Source organism: Neoarthrinium moseri (assembly GCF_022829205.1).
Source record: "Neoarthrinium moseri strain CBS 164.80 chromosome Unknown scaffold23_Wmoseri_CBS_16480, whole genome shotgun sequence".
Lineage (NCBI taxonomy): Eukaryota > Fungi > Ascomycota > Sordariomycetes > Amphisphaeriales > Apiosporaceae > Neoarthrinium > Neoarthrinium moseri.
In genome coordinates, this window is record NW_026055137.1 from 139,930 (window position 1) to 164,673 (window position 24,744).

The 24,744-nt window shown below is 52.1% G+C and overlaps 7 protein-coding genes across 7 annotated transcripts; 4 read left to right on the forward strand and 3 right to left on the reverse strand.

Annotated features, from left to right (window-relative positions):
* Positions 1 to 1,155: 1,155 nt before the first annotated feature.
* JN550_006541 (uncharacterized protein) lies at positions 1,156 to 1,607 on the reverse strand (the record flags this gene model as incomplete). The annotated part of the gene is made up of 2 exons (XM_049318291.1): positions 1,156 to 1,278; positions 1,368 to 1,607. The coding sequence occupies 2 exons, from the start codon at positions 1,605 to 1,607 to the stop codon at positions 1,156 to 1,158; spliced, it is 363 nt and encodes a 120-aa protein (XP_049171429.1).
* Positions 1,608 to 2,351: 744 nt separating this feature from the next.
* JN550_006542 (uncharacterized protein) lies at positions 2,352 to 3,064 on the forward strand (the record flags this gene model as incomplete). The annotated part of the gene is made up of 2 exons (XM_049318292.1): positions 2,352 to 2,569; positions 2,677 to 3,064. 2 exons carry the CDS (start codon positions 2,352 to 2,354, stop codon positions 3,062 to 3,064), a joined length of 606 nt encoding a protein of 201 aa, XP_049171430.1.
* A 497-nt stretch (positions 3,065 to 3,561) lies between these two features.
* Positions 3,562 to 5,427, reverse strand: JN550_006543 (uncharacterized protein; the record flags this gene model as incomplete). The annotated part of the gene is made up of 3 exons (XM_049318293.1): positions 3,562 to 4,776; positions 4,850 to 4,991; positions 5,042 to 5,427. The coding sequence occupies 3 exons, from the start codon at positions 5,425 to 5,427 to the stop codon at positions 3,562 to 3,564; spliced, it is 1,743 nt and encodes a 580-aa protein (XP_049171431.1).
* A 7,691-nt stretch (positions 5,428 to 13,118) lies between these two features.
* Positions 13,119 to 15,632, forward strand: JN550_006544 (uncharacterized protein; the record flags this gene model as incomplete). The annotated part of the gene is made up of 3 exons (XM_049318294.1): positions 13,119 to 13,489; positions 13,548 to 14,997; positions 15,057 to 15,632. The coding sequence occupies 3 exons, from the start codon at positions 13,119 to 13,121 to the stop codon at positions 15,630 to 15,632; spliced, it is 2,397 nt and encodes a 798-aa protein (XP_049171432.1).
* Positions 15,633 to 16,347: 715 nt separating this feature from the next.
* Positions 16,348 to 17,084, forward strand: JN550_006545 (uncharacterized protein; the record flags this gene model as incomplete). The annotated part of the gene is made up of 2 exons (XM_049318296.1): positions 16,348 to 16,635; positions 16,689 to 17,084. The coding sequence occupies 2 exons, from the start codon at positions 16,348 to 16,350 to the stop codon at positions 17,082 to 17,084; spliced, it is 684 nt and encodes a 227-aa protein (XP_049171433.1).
* A 1,088-nt stretch (positions 17,085 to 18,172) lies between these two features.
* JN550_006546 (uncharacterized protein) lies at positions 18,173 to 19,501 on the forward strand (the record flags this gene model as incomplete). The annotated part of the gene is made up of 1 exon (XM_049318297.1): positions 18,173 to 19,501. The coding sequence occupies one exon, from the start codon at positions 18,173 to 18,175 to the stop codon at positions 19,499 to 19,501; it is 1,329 nt and encodes a 442-aa protein (XP_049171434.1).
* An 821-nt stretch (positions 19,502 to 20,322) lies between these two features.
* JN550_006547 (uncharacterized protein) lies at positions 20,323 to 22,320 on the reverse strand (the record flags this gene model as incomplete). Its single annotated transcript, XM_049318298.1, has 1 exon — positions 20,323 to 22,320. The coding sequence occupies one exon, from the start codon at positions 22,318 to 22,320 to the stop codon at positions 20,323 to 20,325; it is 1,998 nt and encodes a 665-aa protein (XP_049171435.1).
* Positions 22,321 to 24,744: the final 2,424 nt, after the last annotated feature.

A 24,744-nucleotide genomic window follows, 5' to 3' on the forward strand; every position in this document is an offset into this window, starting at 1 on the left:
TCTCTGACCGGTAGCATCTTACTCCAGCAGAGCAACTCAAGTTTGCCACCTGCCGTGAATTCAAGGAAGGAGCGCTAGCGGCATTGTGTCCGCAGAAAGACACCGCCGACGGAACTGAAGGGGGAAGGCTGCGCTGGTTGCCATCATGCCTTTATCCAGGCGACGGGGATGTCCAAGAGCAGCGTGGATGGCGTGGCTATCGACATCGATCCCTGTCCTAGTGGTTCACGTTTTATCACCAGGTACTGCTGTACCGTGACTGTCGTCTGCCGCGGGCAAGACCCCGGCCATATCCCAATGGGGTGGTATCAGGCGCTTGATCCGGACTCATACAGTCTGGATAGCGACTTTCTCGCCGAGAATCTCCTGTGGTGCAAGAAGAGAGACTGTAGAAATCATAAGCGATTTTGGAAGCCAGCTTTCGTTCCACCTCACACTGCGCATCGGGCGTGTCCGCAAGAGCCTTGTCCAAATCTTCCAATACCTGGATTCGGCTGATTTGAAACCGAACATTTCCTGCTTCTCCAAGCCTGAGAGGAGCGACTTGAAGTTCTTCCAAGACAGTTTTACAGGAAACATGTCAGATGGGCATCAAGGTTTCTGAACACGGTATTTGCATCGCGTGCGCAGACTCTGACGACTTTACTATTGTATAGTCCAAAGTCTAACCGTGTACAGGCCCATGAACAACACTAAATGTATTCGACACACTCCGTAGAGCCACTCCGAGCGTAAAGGTGCTTAGAATGCCAAGAATACGCCAAAAAAACGGCGGCCGGTCCAAACCACGACAGATGGACTGGCACCGTCTGAACAGCGAGTGGCGGCAAGAACGGCACAGGCGGCAATCAACAGGATAATTCTACCAGCCTCGAAAGGTTCAGGACGGAGATCATCAGCGAGGGGAAAGGGCGGCGGCCAGTCCCCAATGTCATGCAACTTTGAATACCTAGGTAGATATTGGAACCTGGAGTGCAAGCTCGAAGTAGGGTATAATGCATCCCCGTCGTTTTCCCAAACCTGAACGCCGTAGAGAGACGGTATATGAACGTAGTTACAATACAGTACATTATGCTACAATGCCACTCCGAGCCAACAAGGAGTGTTCGAGTCTCCATTCTCGGATTTCGCCCAATTCATCCGCTCATGAGCCGATCACCTTTTGGCTGCATCGTTGGGTCCCTCGATGGCCATCTTGTTGGCGCCTTCCTTTTCTAACCGTTCGAAGGCCTTCTTCTTCTGGTACTCGGCAATCCGGAACTGCTTGAAGTATTTGACCTGTAGAGAACAATGTCAGCAAGATCTGCTCCAGAGAGACGTGGTCGGTTTCTTGTTCCCCGGGTAGTGGGAGCAAGAGGGAAACGCACCCAGGCGGTAGCACAGTCCTGCTCAAACTGGGCGTTCTCCTTGGCGCACTGCTTGTCGGCGATGGCCTTGCCCTCGCCTTTAAGCGAATCGATGACGCTGTGCTTGTCCAGGCACCTGTAGAAGCCATCCCGTGCCTCCCAGCACCTCTTGCGCTCGGAGCGATCGGGGGCGACGGCACCGGTGCGCACCTCTTCCTTGCGCTTGGCGTCGGGCGACTGGAAGAAATCGAAGACACCCATGGTGAAGCGCAGTAGTTGACTGGAAGCGAAGGTGACGGCTGCGATGGGCTTGGCTCTGGGTGTGTGGGCGAGGAGCGGGGAGCGGGGATGATGTGCTGGCGGCTCTCGTTCACGATGTCGCTGTTCTTGCGGCCGGCCTGTCGGGATCCTGTACCAGACCAGAGCTCTATAAAATCGTCATGGCAAGCTTCGGACGCTAAGCGGTAGGATGGGCCCGTTTCGGGCAGGCGGTGGGCCACGAACAGCCTAGCGCAGCCGCAAATTAGCGTCACGTCACCCTTTTTGCGGCCAGCGGGCCAGCAACCAGCAACCAGGCAGGCCGCCCCGGTCGGTTGCGGAAAGATTTCAAGGCCTGGCTAAACACCCGGACACAACAGCGCGACGGACAGACACACGACACATCCGGCCTTGACGACGAAGAGCTCGCATAACCCAGCCGACTATACCACCGACTGCAGCGACGTCCGCAGAGCACGGCGACCGTGTGCCACGACCAGGAGTACAGCTCAAAAGCATCTCTACTGGACATGGTGGCCAGAAGACGGAGATGAGCCCGTTATAGCACCATCGACTCGCAGCAGTTCACTTCACTTCACTCCGCTCCTTAACACGACATTTGCTTTTCACGCCCACTTGCTTCCTTTACTGTGTCCCGTCCAACGTTCGCCTCGTCCTTTACGACCGCCTTACGAATCCTCGCACTTGGACGACCACTTTTAGCGACACCGCTTCCCCCCATACGATATGCCACGAAGAAGGAAGCCCCCGAGGTCCGGCGCCATCGCCGAGCTTCCTCCCCTGCGCATCGCAGGCCAGATCGCCGCCCTGCAGGGCATCTACTATGCCACCGCCCTCGTCCTCATGCTGTTCATGTCCCTCGTCGCAGGAACCGGCTTCAATCTCGACCTGGTCTTTGGGTGGGGTGCGCTGCGTGGTGACACGACCATGGGATGGCTGGTCGGGTTCGTGTGGTTGTGCTGTGCCGGCGCTGTGTACGTTCTTCTTTTATCTATGCCCGGTTCTCAAGGCTATCACAGTGGGCTCTATGCTGACTCCCGCTGCGCAACAGTGTCGTGGCTCTTGTCGCGCTGATCGCCCGCTCGAAACTCATCCCCGACTTCGCACTAACCCTGCATTTCGTGCACCTCGTTGTGGTGTACTTCTACACCGGCCTCCTCCCGCGCTATGGTATGTGGTGGATGACCATGCTCGTGTCATGCGCTGGAACCGTGGCCCTGGGCATCTGGGGCTGCCGGTGGCGGGAGCTGCAACCCATCATGTTCGGCGGTGCCGGCAGGTCGACAAATGAACAGGGCGCCGCCGAGAACGGCCACGCTGCTGGTGGCGAGGTTACGGGAGACGAGGAGATGGGCTTCTCCCGGGGCAGAGGCAGGGGCAGAGGTCGGGACGGTGCCGGCGAGTACGAGATGGTGGGGTTGAAACCTGAAGAAAGGTAGTCCGGGTGCGCCTCAGGGACTCCCTTATTCATGACACTATAGACGGGTCAGCGATATGGCTTTGCATCGCATGGCGTTCGGGGACTGTACGATTATAATAGGGGTTCGGGATTCAGGGGCTCCAGGCCTCCCCTGCGAGCCTCGCATGCTAGACATGGTTAATTTCTGAATGTAACGACTTATGGATATCCACTTCGTTCCTTTTTATCTCCACCTTGCCCAGTCTTGAAAGTATACGGATTCCAGTGTGTGCAGGTACACAAGCAGCTACTTTGGACGTCAAGAGCAGTTGGTCACACTGTAAACAATTCGTTCGTCCGCTCATTTTATGAGACATCGAGCCAATCGTTGGTAAACCTTGCGTGGCGGGAGGAGCGTGGATGTAAATATTCTATCTGATATCATGAATTATAGAAAATCATTATTCCATCCAGACATTCCGGTACCACTCAGAGCCTGTGCCTCCGTTTCGATGCACCTGTAGGCCTCTACCACTCCTATAAAGCACTGCCGAGCCTAAGACTGAGCTCGTTCAAGTCCGTAATGCCGCTCTCCAGGATCCGCTGCGCACCGCCCTCGGTCTCGCGGAGGAATCTCTCCTCGTAAGCCTCCCGCCGCTCACGGCACCGTAGCAGCTCGCCGGCGTTGCCGGCCTCTTCGTGCCAAGACTCCAGCACTTGGTACATCTCCAGCAGATCCGACGTCACACCGCGTTGGCTATACTCGGCGTCTATCGCGTCACCAAGAAGCTGCACTGCTGTGATGAAGTGATGGTCTTCGGTCTCGCCCGTGTGCATGTTCGATTGCGCCTTATGGTACAACGCGATGACGGCCCAACATTGCCACCGAGCGACCTCCAAGCCCGGGCCGTGGGCCTGCTCGATACGGTCTAACAATAGAAGTGCGGTGCGGAAGATGTCGTCGTTGCCCCATCCTTCTTCTCTTCCCCAGTAACAGAGAAACATGATCTGGAAATGAACCCTGTCTAGGCCACCGGGCATCGGGTCCGTGGTCCCGACTTCAAGGATCGCATCGGTATTCCATTGGCCAAGCAGTATCGGCCTGATGGGCTGGACCTGAGGCCTGCGCGGAGAATACCAGATGAACTTTGAGCTTTGAGGTACCGAGACGTACGGGTCTCGGTCGACGACGGCGGCGACCACTCGTGACATGAGCGACATGTGGGCTGTCAAGCCCGCATCTGAGAGATGGTGCGCCGCCAAGGCGAGGATCAGACGCAGTTCGTCTCCCTCGGGTAGCTGGTGAGCTGAATAGTTGGCGAGGTACTTCCAGAACTCGTGGCATATCTCCGCGTCGCCGTGAAACATATTTATCGCTATCAATCTGAACAGCGTGGCCGATGATCGTTTGTCGAGGAGGAGGTGCATTGGCTTGAATGCTCGTTGTAGGTAGTCACCGCCCTGACGCCATGCCTCCTTCCAGAACAGCTGTAATCCGTGGGAGTAGGTTCGCGTGATGTAAAAGTGCAGGTATAATCTATCCGTTTCGTTGGACTGGGTCTTGTCGTAGTCGCACAACCACCGAGTCAACATCTCTTCTAAGCGTGAAGCGTCTGCTGAGTCAGGGTGGTTCGACTCTGGCGGTGGAGTATGGCACGTAATGTTCGTTGGAAGCGTACCATCGGCGACGATTGGGCCAGAGTCTTGGTTGTATTCTTTTCCTAATTTGCCCAGGAATCTATCAACGTCAACCTGCCCCTGGGTTAGGTCATACTCCTTGAGTGCTATCTCACATCGTTGTAAGAGAAAGTTGAAAGATCCTTACCTTCTTGCCGTTGACATAGAATATAGTTGGCTTTCCCGCTGCCGCCCGTTGATTCTGGTAGTACAACATATTGTGGACATCCTTCCTGCGGATATTCTTGAAGAACTTCCACTTCTCGAGCTTGCGCTTATACATTCGTTGCCTGTGCGCTGTCAGCGTGGTGTGTCTATACTGGGCAACTGTGGGCCTTACGATGCTTTGAACCCCCTTTCCTCAAAGCGCTCCATGATCTCTTTGAGGCTCATATTCTGCACCAGATACATCGTTCTTATCTCTTCCCTGTATAATTCCAGCTGTTCGTCGATGGTGCCCTCTGCGCTCGCCCTTTTACAACCAACTCGATGCTGCGCCGGGGAGCGCAAGGGAGAAGGATCACGCATCTCAGTGGACAACGGCGAGGGCATAGGAGTGTACATGTTCTGATCATCCATCTCCGCAGACTGGAGTTGAGTCAATTGAACAGATGTAGCAGTACTCGGATCGACGGTCCTCGAAGAGGTTGCCCTTCGAGCTTCTGGGTTTTCATTAAGAGCTAGCAAAGCAGGCGTGGGTGACTCTGCGAATGGTTGGTGAGTCATGGTATCGTCTGAATAAATCTGCGCGGTCGGTGAACTATCGCCGCCAAAGTCTTACACTGAGTGCCATACCATGCCTAGAGAGTATTTGCAAGGCAGAGACCGTGGCGCAAGATCTAAAGCGGCGCACACCGTGCAGCTTTAATTGGGTCTACGTAAGCAGTTGCACATAGTCATCACGAGGGCAATTACGGCACGGTTCCCTAGGTCCTGGTATCAGACCTGTGCGGGATTCTGCAGTGTCAGGGCACAGTGGGATACGTTTCCTTCATATGGGATGATCAAAGGCAATAGTAGGCGCGGTAACCCCACGGCTTACGCAGTTTTTGCCCCGACCCAGGGAAATTTGGGATAAATTCAGCCTTATCACTGTTTGTAACCGAGCTTCTTTCATAGCGCCGAGGTTACACGAAGGGTTACACAAAGACGCGCTTAAAACCAGAAAACCCATGCAGTCAGCTTTCAGGATGCAACCCTGCCTGGCCGGAAGACACCCGAACGGGCCAATCTGGTAACGATTATAGGAAAATTAGAAATCGAAAGTCCCACACTGCATGACGCGGGCATATCAATCAGATGTCTACCCTTAATTGCCGACCCTCAGGCATTCACCATTTGACGCAAAAATGATAGATTGAAGCAGCCCGACAGCGGTCTGGCTCTCACACAGTCCAAGATATATCCAGCTGGTATTAGATCAACGAGAGGCTGAGCGAGAGGCCGAAGGAGCTTTTCCCGAAATGACCGAATCCATTTGGTCAAGGGCATGGCTGACATGTTGCCGCGCTGATCAAATACGAGTTACGGGATTTTTGATTGGGCGCAGAGGATGATGAGGCTGTATACCCTGCAATCCGCTGGGCTGGGGGCTTGGCCTTCGGGTTCGGCTCTGGGCCTCGGGCTCTCTTTCCACTGTCTCGGTGCGACAAGGAAGTGGAACGAGACCATCTTATGCGCCGTTCTGGGGCTGAAATCTGCATGCGTAATCATTGATTGTTGTAGGTTGAACACGTAGCACAGAATTTGGGAATACTACCCCGCGTAGTCATCAGGCGCCAATTCCCTCCACTCAACGACAACTTCAAGTCACAGTTGTAACACGAAAGCTGGAGTTACACAAGTCTGGGGGTACACCAGGAGGTAGAATCCAACAAATCAGGGCTTTGACGCCAGACCGAGTGGGCCCGGCGAAGAGCCATTAGACCTGGTGCTACCTTACCGTATGGGGCTACTTGCTGACCACCCTAGTATGCTTTCTGACCTGTCACAATCGTTTCAATGTATAGTCGCCATATCATGTGATGTCACAGCTGTGTCACCGCTTCTTCATGGAACCACGCCCGTTGTTTTCAAGTGCCGCCACTTTTCTAGCACCAAGTCTCAGAACGGATTGCTAACTAAAGCGTGGTGCTCTGCAGTGAAGACAGCATTATACTTGTAGGCTTCCTTCTTTGCTGTCCATGTCAGGCTATCATCAACTTCTTTTCTTTCGACATGAACGAGACAGTGATGAAAGAAATAGTTATTCTTCACGCCTAGACTGAAATAAGCTGCTAATCCATTCTACTGTGGTGGAAACTTAGCTAGCATTATCAGTTTGCCGATTATGTCTGGATTTCTTGACTATGCACACTATCTCAGCAAAGAGCCCTTCGGACCAGGATTTGAAATCTGCTTAGCGGACTGCAACACGATCCTGGGTCCAGGGTCGTAGCAGAACCATTGAATTCTGCAATGATATCCTGGTGAGGCCATCAGCTTAGTCATTGCCGCATGAACAAAGACCGATGCAGATATGCTCCTGTAGGCTGATTCGTTTCTATTAATGGGACTTAAATAGTTTCTTGGGCATCCCTGAACCCACAGTGTCTGCGATGTTTCGTAATCATGGTATACCCCGGTGAATAAGCCCAAATCTGTTGACGCTAAGCCCTCGTCGTTTGGTATCTTGCAGTCCAAGCTCAATCCGCTTGCTGTGAGAAGTCCGAAAAGTCGGAGCTACAGAATCTAAACAGATTCCTAAATCCGTGAGTACCGCCAACCCGCAGTCTCCGAGATTTATATCACTAGACATCTCATACGAATTCACTGTGAACTGGAATCACATGATTCTTCACTCATCACAGATCGACCTTGAAGGAGGAAAGTGTCTCATACCTGCGGGTCGTTGATATGGACTATTCGTCCTCTCATCAACATGCATATTTGACTGACTCGTTCTCGCCTGTAAAAGACTACCCAAGCACAGGTCTACTCATAGTAACATAGCATATCTCAAGGGTTATGCACGAAAAGTATTTGAGAATATACTACTGCTCTGCTACCGCTCCTCCCTCGCATTCACTGCAGGGGCAGGATACTGCTTCCAAGATCCTCTGCTCTCCTATTACCATAAATTTATAGCTTTCCGCTAATGACTTCTCACTCTGTATAGTTGCCGGATGATTCTTCCCAAGAAGTTCTCCACGTAGGTGCAGTACTTGAATATCCAGTTCTCTCGCCTCTTCGTACCTCTTCCTCTTATAATAGGTGGTGGCAAGTGATTCCATGCTTTGGATAGTGTCTGGGTGTTTATCTCCAAGCACTTCCTTTCGTAGTCGTAAAACTTGGAAGGAGATCTCTTCATCTTCTTCAAACATACCCAAGGCGTAGTAAGTTGATGCGAGAGATGCCATGCTCTCGATAGTATTAGGATGCTTCGGTCCTAATACATCTCTTTGCAATTGTAATACCTCATCATAGATCTTCTTCGCTTCGCTGTACCTTTTCTGTGCGTGGTATATAGACGCCAGTGACGCCATGCTCCGTATCGTATCTTCGTGCTTCTTTCCTAATATCTGCTGCCGTAGCTGCAGTACTTTTGTTTTGATTTTCTCGGCCTTGTCATACTTTTGTTGCCGATGGTACGTTGCCGCAAGTTCCGCCAAGCTCCAGATCGTGTCTTTGTGGTTCTCTCCTAGTACACCCCGTCGCAATTGTAATACCTCTGTCTTAATTGATTCTGCTTCGCTGTACCTTCCTTGTTCGTGGTATGTCACCGCTAGCCTCGCATGACTGCTCAGAGTACTGATGTGCTTGCTGCCAAACACGCGTTCACGAAGATTGACGATCTTCAAGTCCACGAGCTCTCTCTCTTTCCATCTCCCCCTGGCAGATAAGTAGTCGGAGACCCTTCACAAAAGGGAAGACACGGGTTCTTCTCCATTATGCACTCGTGCCCATTCCTCAGTTCTTTGGGCGTGCCTGAGATATCTCTCGCAAAGCGACCAGGTTGAGCGCTCCACTACTTTGGGGAACAGATCGTCTATAATTTCGAAAGCGGTCTTCGCCGACCGAGCCTCATTCGATCTCTTATCATGATGAAAATGAACATGGTTTGCGATGGCTTCATGCACGAGTTTGTGCATATCGTAAATACAGCCCGCGCGACCTTGACTGGCTCTTCCCCAGTTACGGAAAGTCAGGAACGAGAAACTTACCAGCCATGTCCTAGCCGCTATTACTTCCTCTTCTCCATCATCGCTGTCGCTTTCGCCAGTATCATCACGTCCACTTCCATGAGACACAGTGACTGGATTGAGATCTCCGCTGTTCTGATCCGCGCTCTTGTATTGCCTGTCAACTTGAGCCGCTTGGACGATAATCTCATGCGATATATTCTGGTTGTCGATATAGGCCAGAGCTGTTAAAATCCTGTAAGCCATCTCACTATGTTGCCGAATGTAACCTATTGAGATGCTCCATGTGTCCAACACACTGTTCGATGCTTGTGATCTTCTGTAGCGATCGTGTTGCGGTCGCTGCAGCACTCCACGTCTCCGTTTCTTCCCTCGAAGCTTTTCCAAGTACTCTGCAGTTGAAAGTTTCGTTGTGCCAATGTACGTAGCAGCTTGAGAAATAGCTAGAGGAAGCCATTCGAGTTCGGTGAGCAGCTTTGTCAAGTCATCCGGCCCTTGTCGCATTGTTTTAAAAACGGCGTTATTCTCCGAGCCATCAGTTTCTCGATCAGTCATTTCATGTGCAACTAGATTTTGAAACAGCCTCTTGGCCTCTGCATCCGTCATTCGAGGTACCTCGATTCCCCGTCGTGATTCGATGAGGTGGCCTGCAATTCTCTGATCACGACTTGTCCACAGTACCGTCCCGGATAACCCTCGGGGTATATACGTAGAAAGGTTGATCAGGCCGCCTGTCTCTATCGTCTGCTGCTGTCCTACTCCAAACAGGGTCAAGTCATCTGCATTGTCTAGCACCAGCACCCATTGTGGTAGTGACTCGATTTTGTTTCGCACACTTTCCCAAAGCTCTTCCCCTTCAAGTGTGCCTGTCAAGCCTAGTTTCTTTGCGATTGATTTGAAATCTTGGGAGAAGGATGTCTCGGTGTCGGCATGGACCCAGAACACGGAGCAATCGCGGTCTCTGTATCGTCTATACGCATAGTCGAGCGCGATTTGCGTTTTCCTAATAACATGTGTCAGCTCCTTGATGGTCCATTGTGCTACAGGAATCCAAGGAGACGGTACCCGGAACCACCTAGCCCCCACAGTGCTGCACTCTGGTATTCTGTCTGTGATGGTAGTAATTTCTCGATCTGTTGACAGATCACTTCACGTCGAACAAAGTCACCGTTGCGTGGGAAATGGATCGAGCTGCAGGTCGTTGGTGGTTGCAAAGGAGGCAAATCTGCTACAGGTCAACCGGACTGTATTCTCAATGTCGATTGTGGGTGTAGTTGCCTCGAGGTCTGTTGAATGTCACGTTGAAGGAGCCCCCCGAGACATGTGTGCCAGCCAGGACATTTCTGCCTTCAACTTGCCCAAAGGATTCTGTTGGGCTCATACTCTGGCATTATCCAGGTGCATGGTCCCTCAGACAGATAATGTGTCGCGAACAAAGAGTCGCACAAGGCCGACTGTATGCAGGGCGTTGTCTACGGAACGACGTCGTTGCGGGTATTGTATCAGGTGCCAACGCCGCCACCACCAAAGCATCACTTTGTCATGGTAGCGCAGCAAGGCTCGGCTTGCCCCGCTCAATGATCAATGGGACGAGAACACATTGCGCAACCGAGCGTGAACCACCAAGCCTCATGCAGTCCTGAGGGGTCAACAGCATATCATTGGTGCGCTGCTGAGTCACATTGGTCGAGGCGGAATGGCCTCCATCCGGCTGCGAGTTTGGCAGGCGCCACTCCTTTGGACAGCCCTTCACGTCGCTGGGCAAACATACCAGCCTTTCACTTATCTCTTTGACATACTAAACTACCCCATACTTCACTCCAGTTATCATACCTCGTATCATAGATAGAGACCAGGCATTGCTGCATTTGATTGAATATACCTACAACTACTCGGAAGTGCCGTCATGCCGGAGACATCGTCTGACCACGGGCAATCGTCCTCAGATGGACCAGCAAAGGACAGAGAAACAAAGAAAAGGTTGAAAATACTCTTTTGGTTCTGTGTGAGTGGCTTATCCTATGTTTACCACACAGCAGTACATTTCTCATAAGATGCCAGTGTCAATGCAGGATCCAAAACTCGGATGGCACCCCTTCGTGCTACAACTGCAAAGCGCAATGGTGCAGTTATTGCCGAACGGAGTAGCCCAAGATATGAGAACATTAGTGTATCAGTCGGGTGAGGCCGGGTGATATCGTGTATTTGGTATGGGGTCTCCTTACTGCTCGGGCCTACCAATACTGCGCTGCGATCAAGGTGCGACAGCCTTGTCGGCATCGTCTGTGCGCTTCCTAGTGTTATGGTGCTTCTGAAAGGGGTCGATCTGATTGTCAACAACATTAATTTCGAATATAGATGTGCCACGTTGGAATATTTCTGTGAAATGTACATTGGATACTCCTTCGTCACCGCACCGTCTCCCTACCGAGTATATATTCCTTGATGGCAGTTACGATTGTTTTATCTCTCTGCCAAACCCTTATAAGCTCAGTTCGACAACATTCGGGTCTAACGTGCGGTCCCAGAGATATTCTCTGGTTCCAGCGGAGATAAGTCAGGTTTCACAGTAAGATAACAAGGCTGCGGTTCACTGGCGATGCACGAATGCAAGTATCGACGTTTAGTGATCTGCTCAATGAACGTGTGGCCCGATCCTATGTAACTTAGAGATTGCCGTAACCAATTGACTAGCGTGGAGAGCCAAGGTGCCAATTTCAGACGGGCCTCTGCTGACTAAAGTCAGGTGCCCGGTTGTATAGTTGCGTAACAAATTGACAGTATTACACCAAGCGCCACTCAACATCATTTGGCTTATTAGCAATGCTTGTGCCTATCAGAGGGTTATGCTCCAAATTCCCCCATCGCGAGTCTCCTTTGACCAGTATCGAAGCGAGGTAAACTCATTCAACACCGCATTCTGGACACCAGGCTTGCTTCTGGTTTGCCGCGTGGGCAGGGATATTGTATGAGCAACTTGAGTCCACGATGTATGCTGACACTTGAAGCTACAATTGCTTGTTCGTAGACGAACACAATGCAAATGCAACATTTCTTCGTTATCTCCTTGTATATCGGGAATCTGAATAATAGACATTCATAATGGATAAGCCTCTCGGTCATGGACATGCAACTTTCTATTTCTCCTCACCTCTACGTTCCGATGCCGCGGTGATGTTAGAATTGACGCAGCGCGAGAAGCCTTTCGAAGCCCTTATCAGAGTTCAAGTTGTCAGACTAGTACATGTGGGCACAGGTGGAGTATAATCAAGATAGCTTCGGCCAACTACAGCAATCTGAGTTAGTGCAATGGGGAAAGAAACATGACCGTGCCCACTCCAGAGCTCACATGCACTTGCACCGAGAGGCTTGCATTAGCATCTACTTGCTTCTCCAAACCATTTCCTTTCCTTTTTCTCATTCAAGCACCATCGATCTACGATATGTACCCGGAAGTATGGTCTGAGCAACCCCTCACCGTCCCCAGGGTCATGGCCTTATCTGTGGGGCCAAGGTCCGATACTTCAGATTCGGAGCAGCATCGCTTACGACGCCGCCGCCGTCTGCTGATTGTGTTTTGGATCATATCGTAAAACTGGAAAAGCGAGCTTATACGTCGGCTGGGCTTGCCTATCCAGGGCATTGATCGCATAACGAACCGATATCCTGCAGCTCCGGGGATACTGTGGGGTGATGTCAACCTTGCTTGCATGTCTATGATCGGATGTATGCGAATTCGCAGTCGTTGAAAGTCAGTAGGTTTCGTTTTCCAAGGTGGTCCATAGAGGATCTTCGACAGCGATTTCAGAAGCTGATATCTATTGACTGCTATGTTATATTACCAGGGTAAAGGCCATGGAGTGCTCGGTAACTGGCCGAGCTAGTTCGCTACCTAGTACAGGCCATCAAATACCACATGGGGCACGATAGGAGTTTTTAAAATGGACCGCAGGGAAATGTATGCTTCGATGGGCCCTACTTGAGCTCGAGAAGTGGGCAGGCGTATCAATACCCCGGCGACGCTGACGGGGGTGCCGATATCTTTGAAGTTGAGTAGCGCCTTTCAACAAAACACACATGTATATATATCTCATTTAAGGTGGGTGTGTTTCTCGGTATATAAATGCTAGTAGACGCGGCGATGCGGAAGCGATTGTCTGAACCCTCTATTGCTTTCACACTATTTGTCTGCTCCCTACTTATCTTGTGAGGGTCACGTCACGGCAGTCTATCAAAATGAAAACTGTTGGCTTTCTAAGTCCTGGCGCCGCCGCCACTGCTATAGTAGCCTTGATCTCCTTTCTTGAGCTTGTATATGCCCGGCCGAGTCCTGAGCCCAAGGTTCCAGCCCGAGTGCAATGGTCCCACAACCGGGGAAAGAAGATTGCAAGGACAGCTTTGAGAGGTGCTCTGGACGGGCGCTCATACAACACGACTGCAAGCTCTACTTGTAGTACATCTGAAGCTGTGTCAATAATTGCTCCTCATGAGAACATTTGGGCTGGACTGACGGATGCTGAGGCGGTTTCGATCGTGGCATGGTTGTTCGCTCAGCCAGAGTTAAACTTGACAGCAACTGAAGACGCTGGTGAATGGGATAATACTATGTAAGAGTCTTCTTGTCTGCTTTTGAACACTCAAGACCAACGCTGACATATTGTCTAGCCTTTTGGTTGAGCTACAGATCCCCAACAAGACTGATGTTGTCTCACATATCGATGGCGGAGCTGCTGCTCCCGCTAGATATGCGCAAGTAAGGCTTGACAATCGTGCAACTGAAGATCCCTACTACCAGGACCTCATGGTCGGGCCTTTACCTTTGGCTGATTCCACTGCAAGCTATCAACCTCTTGACTACCCTCTAACACGCAAGACATCAGGAAAGGTTCGCAACCTAGATGCGGATTCCGAGACTTTATCATCAGAATGGATATACAAAATTGGCGCTGAAGTCGCAGATATCACTCTGGATCTGTGGGGTGGCACAGCCATGGGTCTCGACAACGACACACTTGACATCTGGGGCATCGACCCCCTTTGGCAAGATGACGGACGGATTGTGCGTTGGGACATGTTCTGGAACTTACCTGAAGACGAGTTCGATGCGGAGACTCTGCTACCGCTCGGCTTATACTTCAAGAGTGACGTGACAGGCCGAGACCCTAGCCAATGGAAAGTCGAGGGATGGCTGTACAACAACGTTTTCTATGAGACAACCGAGGAATTCAGGGCTGCCTACTGGAGTGGATCCATCGAGAAGCTCAAGGCCAATGTAGAGGGCTCTTGGGCTAGAACTGATCCCCAGGATGTTTCGTTACCATACGACACTCAGTACCCTCCTACCACCATTGCCCCGTCGGGCTCCCGTTTTGGAGTTGACTACGAGCGCAAATATGTGGAGTGGATGGACTTCAGCTTCTACATCGGCTTCTCCCGCGATGTTGGCATGACGCTGTATGACATAAAATACAAGGGTGAGCGTCTCTTATACGAATTCGGCCTTCAAGAAGCTTTGGCCCACTATGCAGGTGGCGACCCCGTCCAGTCCGGTGTCTCGTACCTCGACTCATTCTACGGTTTTGGTCCCTTCGCGTTCGAATTGGTCGCAGGCTACGACTGCCCCGAGTATGCGACTTACCTGAACTCAACTTTCTATGTTGATGAGACGACCCACACTCACCTCAACAGCATCTGTCTTTTCGAGTTCACCACGGACTATCCTATCCAACGCCACAGCACCAGCGCGTATGTCTCCGCCACCAAGAATACCTACTTCACTGTACGGTCTGTGTCTACCGTGGGGAACTACGATTACATGTTCTCATACAGCTTCATGCTGGATGGTACTATCTCTGCTGAGGTCAGAGCGTCTGGATATATTCAGTCTGCGTACTACACCACCGGCTCGGACTTTGGCTTCAAGATCCAGGAGGCGCTGAGTGGCTCGATGCACGACCATGTGCTTAACTTCAAGGCAGACTTCGATATCTTGGGGACTGCCAACTCCATCCAGCTGATGAAGAACATCCCTGTCTCCCGCAGCTTCCCATGGTCCAACGGCAAGGTCCGGAACACCATGCAATTGGAGCGCAGCTGGTTTGAAACGAGGATCAAGGTCGCTTCAACTGGGCCCCCAACAACGCCCAGCAGCTTCTCGTTCTTAACAAAGATGAGACAAACAAGTGGGGCGAGTACCGGGCATACCGCGTTCTCCCAATGTCTGGCGCCATGCACTTGACTGTAGAAGACTCAAGCAATCTTGTGAATGCAGCTCGCTGGGCCGAGTACGACGTCCAAGTTACTCGCCAGCACGACTATGAGCCTCGCGCCGCTCACCCTTACAACTCACAGGATGTTCATGATCCTCCAATCAACTTTGCCGAGTTCTTCAACGGAGAAAGTCTGGACCAGGAGGATTTGGTCGTTTGGCTGAACCTGGGCATGCACCACGTACCGCATACAGGCGACCTTCCCAACACAGTCTTCACAACAGCCCATGCAGGCGTTCAATTCATGCCTTCCAACTACTTCGACATGGACCAGAGCCGCAATACAGTAAATGCGATACGAATCAACTACTCGAACGGAACTGCGACGGATGTCGCGACTTTTGGCCAGAAGGATGATACCTGCGAGCTCAATTTCACGCCCGCTGAATTCAATGCTTGGAACTATCATGGAGATGTGGTCGTCAGGAAGTTTCCGTACGATCCTAATAGCCCGTATTATGAGACAGATGCTATTGTGTAATGTGCGGTTAGATCTTATTCAGATAGACAATCTCTACGCATTGCCTGGTCCACGAGTTTCCGAGGCCCATAATTGAGTGAGTGCTCTTGCAGGTACGATCCTACCTGAATCTCGAATTGGAAAGTATAGGTCATGTCGAACAACTGATTCTGTTAAGGGTCAGGACTTTGCTTTTCTGCCTCTCAAGTCACGTCGCTGATTTCATCACAAGAGATGATACAAGTGTCAGTTGTTGGAAATGAGTAAGCTTTACAGATATCACACAAATATCTCCTCCGCCTCGAATTCTGTACGATCAAGGACCAGAACATTCATAGATCTGGGTCTCATGTGCTTCGTAACTTCTTGGACGTATAATAGAAGAGCTGTTTTTGGTGCTTTCCTATTGGAAATGTGTTCCGTGCTATCCCGAAGAGCTACATTCTCTTATTGCTCTAGCCTGATATAACCCAACCTCAACTTGTACATACACAGAACCCTCGTCTCCAACTTCCATTCAGTCACAGCCTTCTCCCGACCGAATACTCCCCCAAAAGGTAACCGTTATCCGATCGCAACTCCCTTACGATCATTTATATTGTCTAACCGTAAACTTCCGTCCGGCCGCGGCTTTTTCCAAAGGGCAATCTTTCATCTTCAAGAATAAACCCACTGATCAGCACTCTCACACGACCATACACTCATATCACCCCCAAAGTCATTACTCCACGCAAACATGGCTGACGCAGATCCTTACCCTCTCCGCTGGCCCTACGGCCTCTGCGCCGAGCGAAAGCCTTTCTGGTACACCTTCAACAGTGCCGGTGTTGGAAGTCTTAAGTACGGCGGAAACTCCATTGTACGAATGCCTGCCGATCAGCTTCAAGAGGCCTATCACAACGATTTCAAGGATGTACCCAAAATTCCCCGCTGGTTCCAGGGCCAGCTGATGCTCTACGGTGTCAAGACTACGCGAGGCGGCAACAAGAAGGAAGCGCTTAGTCGAGCAATCGCCGCCGGTCTTGTAAGTCCCGACACTCACCATTTTTTACCCCATGTAGTACTGATCAATAGCAGTGTGACGCTCCTTCACCAGCAATGCAGCGACTCGAGACCCGTTTGAGAGATAAGGCGCGCCGTCAGGATGAGGCCTACAACAAGGCAGTCGCCGAGTGGGAGACCCGCAAGGCACTCAGACTCGAGAAGGCTGCTAAACTGCAGGCAGCTAATCCTGATGTTGGCAAGGCATGTGAGGCAGGTGCACGTGTGAATATCAAGCAAGAGAACATCAAGCAGGAGAACACCGTCCACCAGGGCATAAAGCAAGAGGTCATTGAGCAAGAGGTCATTAAGCAAGAGGTCATTAAGCAAGAGCATCTGGATCAGGATAATCTCAACCATGAGACTACCAAGCAAGAGGACGTCGACTTCAAGGTTCTCAAGCAAGAGGACCTGAAGCGCGAGCGCGACTGATAGATGGCCACAGCGCTATGGTTTACGTCGCCCGATGGAAGCAATGGGCGTGACATGGAATGGTCAAGGATTATGGTTTCACTTGCGGTTCTTTCATGGGTACTTTACAGCTGCGTGTCATTTCTTTGAGCCTCTATTAGTCTTAGCGAATTGACCCACCATATATTGCAATGTTGTCCTATTGGTTTGAAACACCCAGGTTGTAACAGTCAATAACCTGAAGCTGTAGACGTGTCTTGCAAGTGCCATATTTGACTACCTTCCAAAGCATGGCTTCTAGGAGTGTTCAAAAGTTTGAGCGATACTAGCAACTAAATTAAGACACACCTAACAACTTCTTCTCTGTGAGTGATCACCAGGAAAGGGTGTCTTGCCAGGGCAGCCTAGATCCTCCCAAACGCATTCATTTTGTCCTGAATTGAGACACCAAAGTTCCGGTAGCTGTCGTATTTCTGGAATTATCAAATCTTAGAACCTGACCTGGTGTCCAGCTGAAAATGAACGGATTGCGGAGATATCAGGATTCGCGCGAAGATGATTGACACATTCTGACCCCCGAACCCCGAAAGGCGGCTCATTTGGCTCATTTGTTGGTAATTCGTTGGTTCCGTAGACGTTGCTTCTCAGTTGACTTGTATTGCTCTCAGTCCTCTTCTACACATGATATATTCGGATCTAATCTGTATGCTATTCACTGAGCTCTGCGCCGAGACAGCCGGGATGAATAATGAGTTGGACTACCTGCCCAATTCAGAGTCTCATAAATCAACAATGGAAAATGTCTCAATGCTGCTCTAAGAAATCATTGCCTTGGGATCTCAGATGCTCGAACCGGGGTTAACGATGCGCCTGTTGCTTCCTGAGGTTCTCACTCTGTGCCCTCAAGGGCAGACCTGGGTAAGGGTACTTGGCGTTTCCTAAGGAGATTGCAATTTTTCTTATTATAAGATATGCTCTGAATTGTTTGTCAATTGCGATTCGTCTTGTGACTTTTCTGCCCTCATTAGACCGCAGCCGTCCGAGAACCGGCCAGTTGCCCCATCGCATAAACCTTGTTGTCGCCCAGTTCGCGCATACACCTTGCCATCATGTCTCGCGGCCGATCAGAGGCACGAGAGAATCACCTCTGCCGACTCCCAGATGAGATACTTCTCCGTATTATGCAAAGCCTCGGAGTCGTGGACGTCGAAGTCCTCAAGCGGACCTGCCAGCAGTTCATGCGCCTAAGTTTGGACTCCACTCTGGACGAGAAGTATGAGGAACATGAGGAATATGGAGGCGCGTGGGACCCTTACCGTCTAGACCTCTATGCGGCGAAGCAGCTGCGCAAGGCCCTTCGACGGGACATGAGATGCAACGACTGTCGGAGTCTTCAAGAAGATCAGACTCGCTACGAAAGCACGCTCAGAAATGCCTACAGAATGCTCTGGTGTGGTGGATGCAGATGTTGGCACCCGGCCTTCCTATATTCCTTGGTGGAACGAGAGAAGGCGCCCAAAATGCGCGCGTGCATCGGGCTTCAGGGCCACGTTCGACTGTGCCAGCACCACGAGGTTTTCTGGGATGATTTAGGCCTGTATGCCTCATCGATACCCAGGAAGATTTCATGTGAGTATGAGGATCACAAGAGCGACCAAACGGCTATCAGAACGAATCGTAGTTATAGTCAACTCATGCCGCCTAACGTCCTGGTGAAACGCGGGTACAGAGACATACATATACGTTTCGATGTACACGTAGGGAGTGCTTCGTTCGGCAGTGCTGATGGCAAGGATGTTTCGAGTCAACGAGATGCCATTGCCAGCGCTGTAGCTAGCCAAGTCCGGCGCAATGCTATATTCGTATGTCCGCACATGGCCGACCGAGAGTCGTATTTTACGAAGCTGTTACCAGACAGGCTACAACCTCAAAGCGGACCTGGGCAGTCTCTACAGAGGAAATCCCAGGACTTCATACATATCTCACAGGATGTCGAACGCCGGGACCTTTCAGTGGCGGCAGCTTGTAATGTACCAAGTTGCTGCACAGCACATTTTTCGGTCCTCACCCTTGACGCGGCAAATCAGTCGGTGCAGGAGATTTCGCTGGTTTCCACGACCATCATCGGCGGCCACAGCCCCTGCTCCCCAGGGTGGCTTGATGCATTGGACCCGAAATCTTACATCAACAAGAAAGATAAGCTCACCCGTGGCATCATGTGGTGTCCAGACCCGGCATGTGCGACCAACTTTCGGGGCATGGGCCGCCACGACCTCTTCTATAACGGGGACGTACCTCTTGAGAGCAACCATCGATACCCCGAGTCAGTGATCCAAAGGATTGGCTCCCGGGAGATGTTGGCCCCAGGTGCCAGGAAAGGGAAGAATAACTGGGCTGTTGCCGAGCAATATCTTTGGACATACGATGAGTTTGAATGAGTTGGGACGATCTGCCTGTCCAGATGGGACAAGTGATCGTGGGAATGGGCAGCGCATTGCAAGCTCACGATTAGATACGTAAATTAAGTTGGCAGCAATGATACACCACTGTAGGGGCAGGTGCCAAGACCGAGATGTATTTGTTTGACTGGAGAGAAGATATGGTTGCTGTGGTGGCTTTTCGATTGATGCGCAAGTTTCCGCCATTACCCATCGAGGCCTTCTGTTGTTCGTATGGGCTTGGTTTCGACGTCGCGTTGAAGTCCGATGTAACAAGGAGACATTCTGCGTAGTTTGGTCACCGTTACCAGGGCTCTAGGAATTAATTGATTGGAAGTTCGTACATTGCTATCTGAAGAGTGAGTCTATATACGCAGGTCCCATTATAGCAAGGGCCCCATAAGTCCCTGCTCCGAACGATGCCAAACTCCAGTGCAAATGTAAAACCGAACTCGCGTCCGTGGGACGCGTCTGTTAAAAGGGGGGCCCAGTCGACCAGAACCAAACACGACTGCAATAAATACAGTGTATAGCATAGGGGTATCTCTGGCATTGAATGCTTTCCCGACAAAAATATGCCGTCAGTTGCTCCGCCGCCCGTTCGCTTTTGTTGATAGGGGGTTGTTTTTCTCCGTGGGGAGGGTCGACTTGAAGAAGTGAAGATTGTAAGCGAGTGCGGGCCAAACCTCAAACCAACCTCATTACCGACCAGTAGTCTATAATCCACAACTCCGAGGCGCCCTGGTGATCTTCATTTCTTGGTGCCAATAAAATGACATAAAACGCCGTACCGTGCTCTAGATAATTATAACATCATTCGTCTATACAAGCTTGACTTTGGAATCCGCGACGCCACTCTCAATGACATCATCCAGTGCCCAGCGGGGTGCTTCGTAGGATTGCTCGATGCCATTCTCTTTGCGCCACTCGGCCTCGTTCTCGGGGGTAATGCCCTGTGGCAGCTTCTGTCCGCCAGCAATGCCAGTCGAGAACTTGAGCTGCAGGATGTCTCCGACCTCGTCACAGGCGGCGAGAAGTCGGTCCATATCGTCCTTGTTGTGCGCTGCGGAGACACAGAATCGTACACGGGAGCTGATAAGTGGCGTAGCAGGGTATCCCACAACGACGACCGAGATCTTCCGCTTCAACATCTCATGACTGAAGGCGGACATCTTGCCAGGGTTGTAAAGAGGAACAGGGATAATAGGCGAATCATCGTGACCGTAAACGATGAGGCCAAGACGCTTCAAGCCTAGTCGCAGGTACCGCGAGTTGAAGGCAATACGCTGCAGACGCTCCTCACCCTGTCCGGGTACCAGCTCTCCGTTGATGAGCTTCAAGGAGGCGAGAATCTGCATCAGAACCGAAGGGGCAGGCGACTCACCCAGCTGGGTAGCCGCGTTGGTGCTCCTCAACTTGGCGATGATTTGGGGGTTAGCCGCAACGTAACCGCCGTTGGCGCCGAAGGATTTGGTCAAAGTTCCCATAAGAATATCGACATGGGCAGGGTCAATACCGAAGTAGTCACAGACACCACGTCCATTGGGGCCGAGGGCGCCAATGCTGTGGGCTTCGTCAACGAACAGGTAAAACTTGTAGGTTTCCTTGAGCTTCAGGATACCCGGCAAATCGCACATGGTGCCTTCCATGGAGTACAGACCCTCAACAGCGACCAAGATCTTCTTCCACGGACGGTGAGTGCGAGGCTGTCCCTGGGCGATAGCCTCACGCAGTCTCTTCTCCAAATCAGGCATGTCGTTGTGCTTGAAAGACCGAACAACAGCACCGGACAGACGAGCACCAACACGGATAGAGGCATGGTTCAGCTCGTCGGAGATGATGAGGCAACCCTTGGAAACCAAAGCAGGGAATGAACTGGCGTTGGTGACGAAGCCCATCGAGAAGACCATGGCAGCGGGCTTGCCGACGAAGGAAGCAATCTCCTTTTCCACCTCGACGGCGAGATCCGAGGTACCAACATCCCCACGAGGGCTGCAGGAGCTGAGACCGTACCTCTTGACGCACTCCTCCACGGCGTCGGCGCAGGGACCATCGGATTGAGCAAAGCCAAGGTAGTTGTAGGAGCTCATGTTCAGAGTCTCGGTGTGTGTGCCAGTAAAGGAGTAGGAGCGGTTGTAGTCGCTCGAGACGCGGTCCATGAGAGAGATATAACGACCCGGGACGCCAGTAGTCGGGCGGGCGAAGCAGTCGTCAATGCGCATCTTGAGTCTGCGGACGTAGAAACTATCGAAATCGTCGGTGAGAGGCGCATAGCCGTTAATCGGCTTAACACTCTTGTACATAGGGTTCTTGCTAAACCTCTTGCCGAAAAAGTCCCGGACGTGGCCAAGAGCAATGAGGAGCAGGTAGCTGATGTAGGTAGTGAGGACATAGTAGTACGGGGGCTCGTCAATGACGGGGGCCTTGAGGGGCTCTCCGTGGTGCTTGCTGACATAGCGGTGGCTCGCGTGGTTCAAGGGGCCGAACTGGGTATCGGCGCGGCGCTTGAAGGTGATCTCCTCGGACGAGGGAGGCTGGAAGAGCGTGGTGGGCTCATCGCCGTTGGGCTCGCCGGCCGTGGCGGTCGAGAGGGAGATGGTGGGCAGCGCGAGGCTGGGGGCGGTGATGGACCGCGAAGAGTTGTTCTGCATGGCCATGAGGGCCTGCTGGGCAGTCGGCTGGTCCTTCTGCCGGGGCGAGCTTGAGAAGAGCTGGCTGAGGCGGTTGCCTTTGGACGTAGATGGTCTCCTATCGCCAGTCCTTTCCGTCTCTGGCATGCTGGTGGAGTTGGTGAAGGGGATGGAGATGCGGCGGGGCATTTCTATCGTGGGCCTGCAGATGCCGGGGATGGTTCGAGGTTGGTGATGCGACCAGAAGCGAGGCGCGCAACTGCCAGTCCCAAGTCTAAGTCTGTGTCTATTAGGTGTTCTGAATAGGAGACGTCCGGGTTAGCTACGAGTCTGGGCATGGAAAGGATGGGATAGGTAGCGTAGAGTTGGATGGGGGGAGTAACAAGCAAGGGACACCGCCTCCTGGGCCGGCCGTCCAACGTCTGAATCCGCCAGGAGAGTGTGCAGATCTCTAGGTGGACGCGCCGTCGGCTGTGGCGGTGGAAGGCGTCTTTCGAAGATGCATGATGCCATTGGATCTGACTGGGGGACGGAGGGGACAAGACAAAGGTTGCCTAGCAGGAACTCACCAGGAGAATACCAGCAGACAAGACAACCCAGGGTTCCTGACGTGCTGCGATTATTACAATTACTATTCCGCCGACACGATAGCCGTCGAATGGCAAGCTATTCGATGTGCGTTTCGCTCTCGCTGTTGGCCGAGGGGGCGGTGGGCGGCGGGCGGCAGCTACTTAGCAGCTGGAATGGGCGGAAGCGGCGTCGAGTCGGTGGCAGGCGGATTGGCGTGGACCAAGGCCGAGCTCAAAAGTCAAACAACGACTGATCAAGCTGCCGTTGCGCGCAGAGGATGCAGTGTGCTGTCAAGACGATGACGACGACGACCTCACTCACGAGTACCACAGCAAGCGAACACTGCAGATCGTGGAGGAGGAGGAGAAAGCAGGAAGGAAAAGGGCTCGAGTCTCGAGATGAGGAGACCTAATTTAGAGGAACAGAGGCTATGACCCCCTGGAGATGCACAATTTTGCTGCAAAACCCACTCAGCCTCTGATGGGCCCGCCGTCAGGCCCCTGTCCATCCAAATTCCGGGTGATCCGTTCGCTAGGCGTGCCCCATCTCCATCTCCCATCTCCATCGCCATCTGCCCATCAGCCCATGATCCCATCCTTGTCGCTCATTGCTGCCATCCCACATCGCCGCCTGCCTTACGTTAGGACCCAATACCAGCTTCGCGCCCTTCGGCTCTTTCAATCACCTGCGGGCGCGGGATCTCCCTTGGTAGCTTGGCCCCCTCGCAAATCACCCTGTCCCCAGGCTCGGTGTCCACTAACAACCCGACACTCTCTCCAGTCGCTAATGAAAGGCGTTGGGCAATTGGGCAATATCCGTACCGATCAATGGAAATTCAGGGGCCGCGATCTTTCCCGGTCACACGACAGCAGCGTACTGTTGGTAGGTAGTCGTACAGCACCAGCAATGGGCACAGCGTCGTAAATTAACGCCAATCGACGAGGTGCCAGTCATAGTGCTCTGTATGTTTGTGCCACAGCGTCGAAATAGGTGCAGAGCAGCTACAAGCCCACATCATTGATCATTGGCCTCGTTTTGTCAGTATTGTTACTTTACTCCAGTACACTGCGGCTCGTTTCTTTAGCTTGCTGCCACTGCTGCAAGTCGTAGTCGGGTGTGCTGTAGCGTTGCACCTTGCAGAAAGCATGATACAGATTGCATCATGCAATCAACCCATTGCCGCCTCGGATGAACCTCAATATATGAGCAGCCGGTAGCTGCAACAAAACAGATCGTCATCGTCGTGGCATCAGGGGCCAGCGGCTGCCCCGATCACAACCAAGCGCCTTGTGTTAGTAATTGTCAAGTCAAGCGAACGCTGCTTTGGATCGCCAGGTACCAGAATAAACTCTTGAAAAGCAGCCCCTCTCGGGAGGGCTCCCATGTCGACCCTGTCAGCTTTGTTGCTCCTGTCAAATTGCACAGGATTTTAAGGCCCCTTCTAGTGCGTTCGCCAACACCGCGCTTAAAGCTGATGAGCTCCATATCTCGCAAGGTTCGGAATCGGTAGACTCGGCTCGGCTGCATAACGCTGTTTATGCTGTGATAGGCAGTTATGCTGGCTGATCTACACTGGCACCAGCTAATCTCCAGACTCCAGTTAAACCCTAAGTCGGGCGGCCACTCAGGAGAAGCAGCCCGTGGGCAGCGGGCAATAGGCAGTGGGCAGTGGGCAGTGGGCAGTGGGCAGTGGGCATGGCATCTCGGCCGTTGCCGCGTTGTTTCGCTGATCAGCGGCACAACTGCAGCAAACGTATAAGTAAGGTAGCTCAATCTAGGTATTACCAGTCTAAGAAGCTGACAGCCTGAAGGAGGCGAGGCGCAACCCCACGGGGACACAAAGTGTCAGAAACCATAAATTGATCAAGCCGCGAATAGCCCTCGCTGTAGTCCCCCATCGGAATTCCATCGATTCGAGAAGGTCCCAACATGGTGGTGGTCGACCCGTCAGTCCCCTGGACTCTCCGTGCCGACAGCATTTCCCGTCCGAGATTTAGCTCGCTCGGAATCCGACTCACGGAAGACAGACCCTGGGCCAACTGA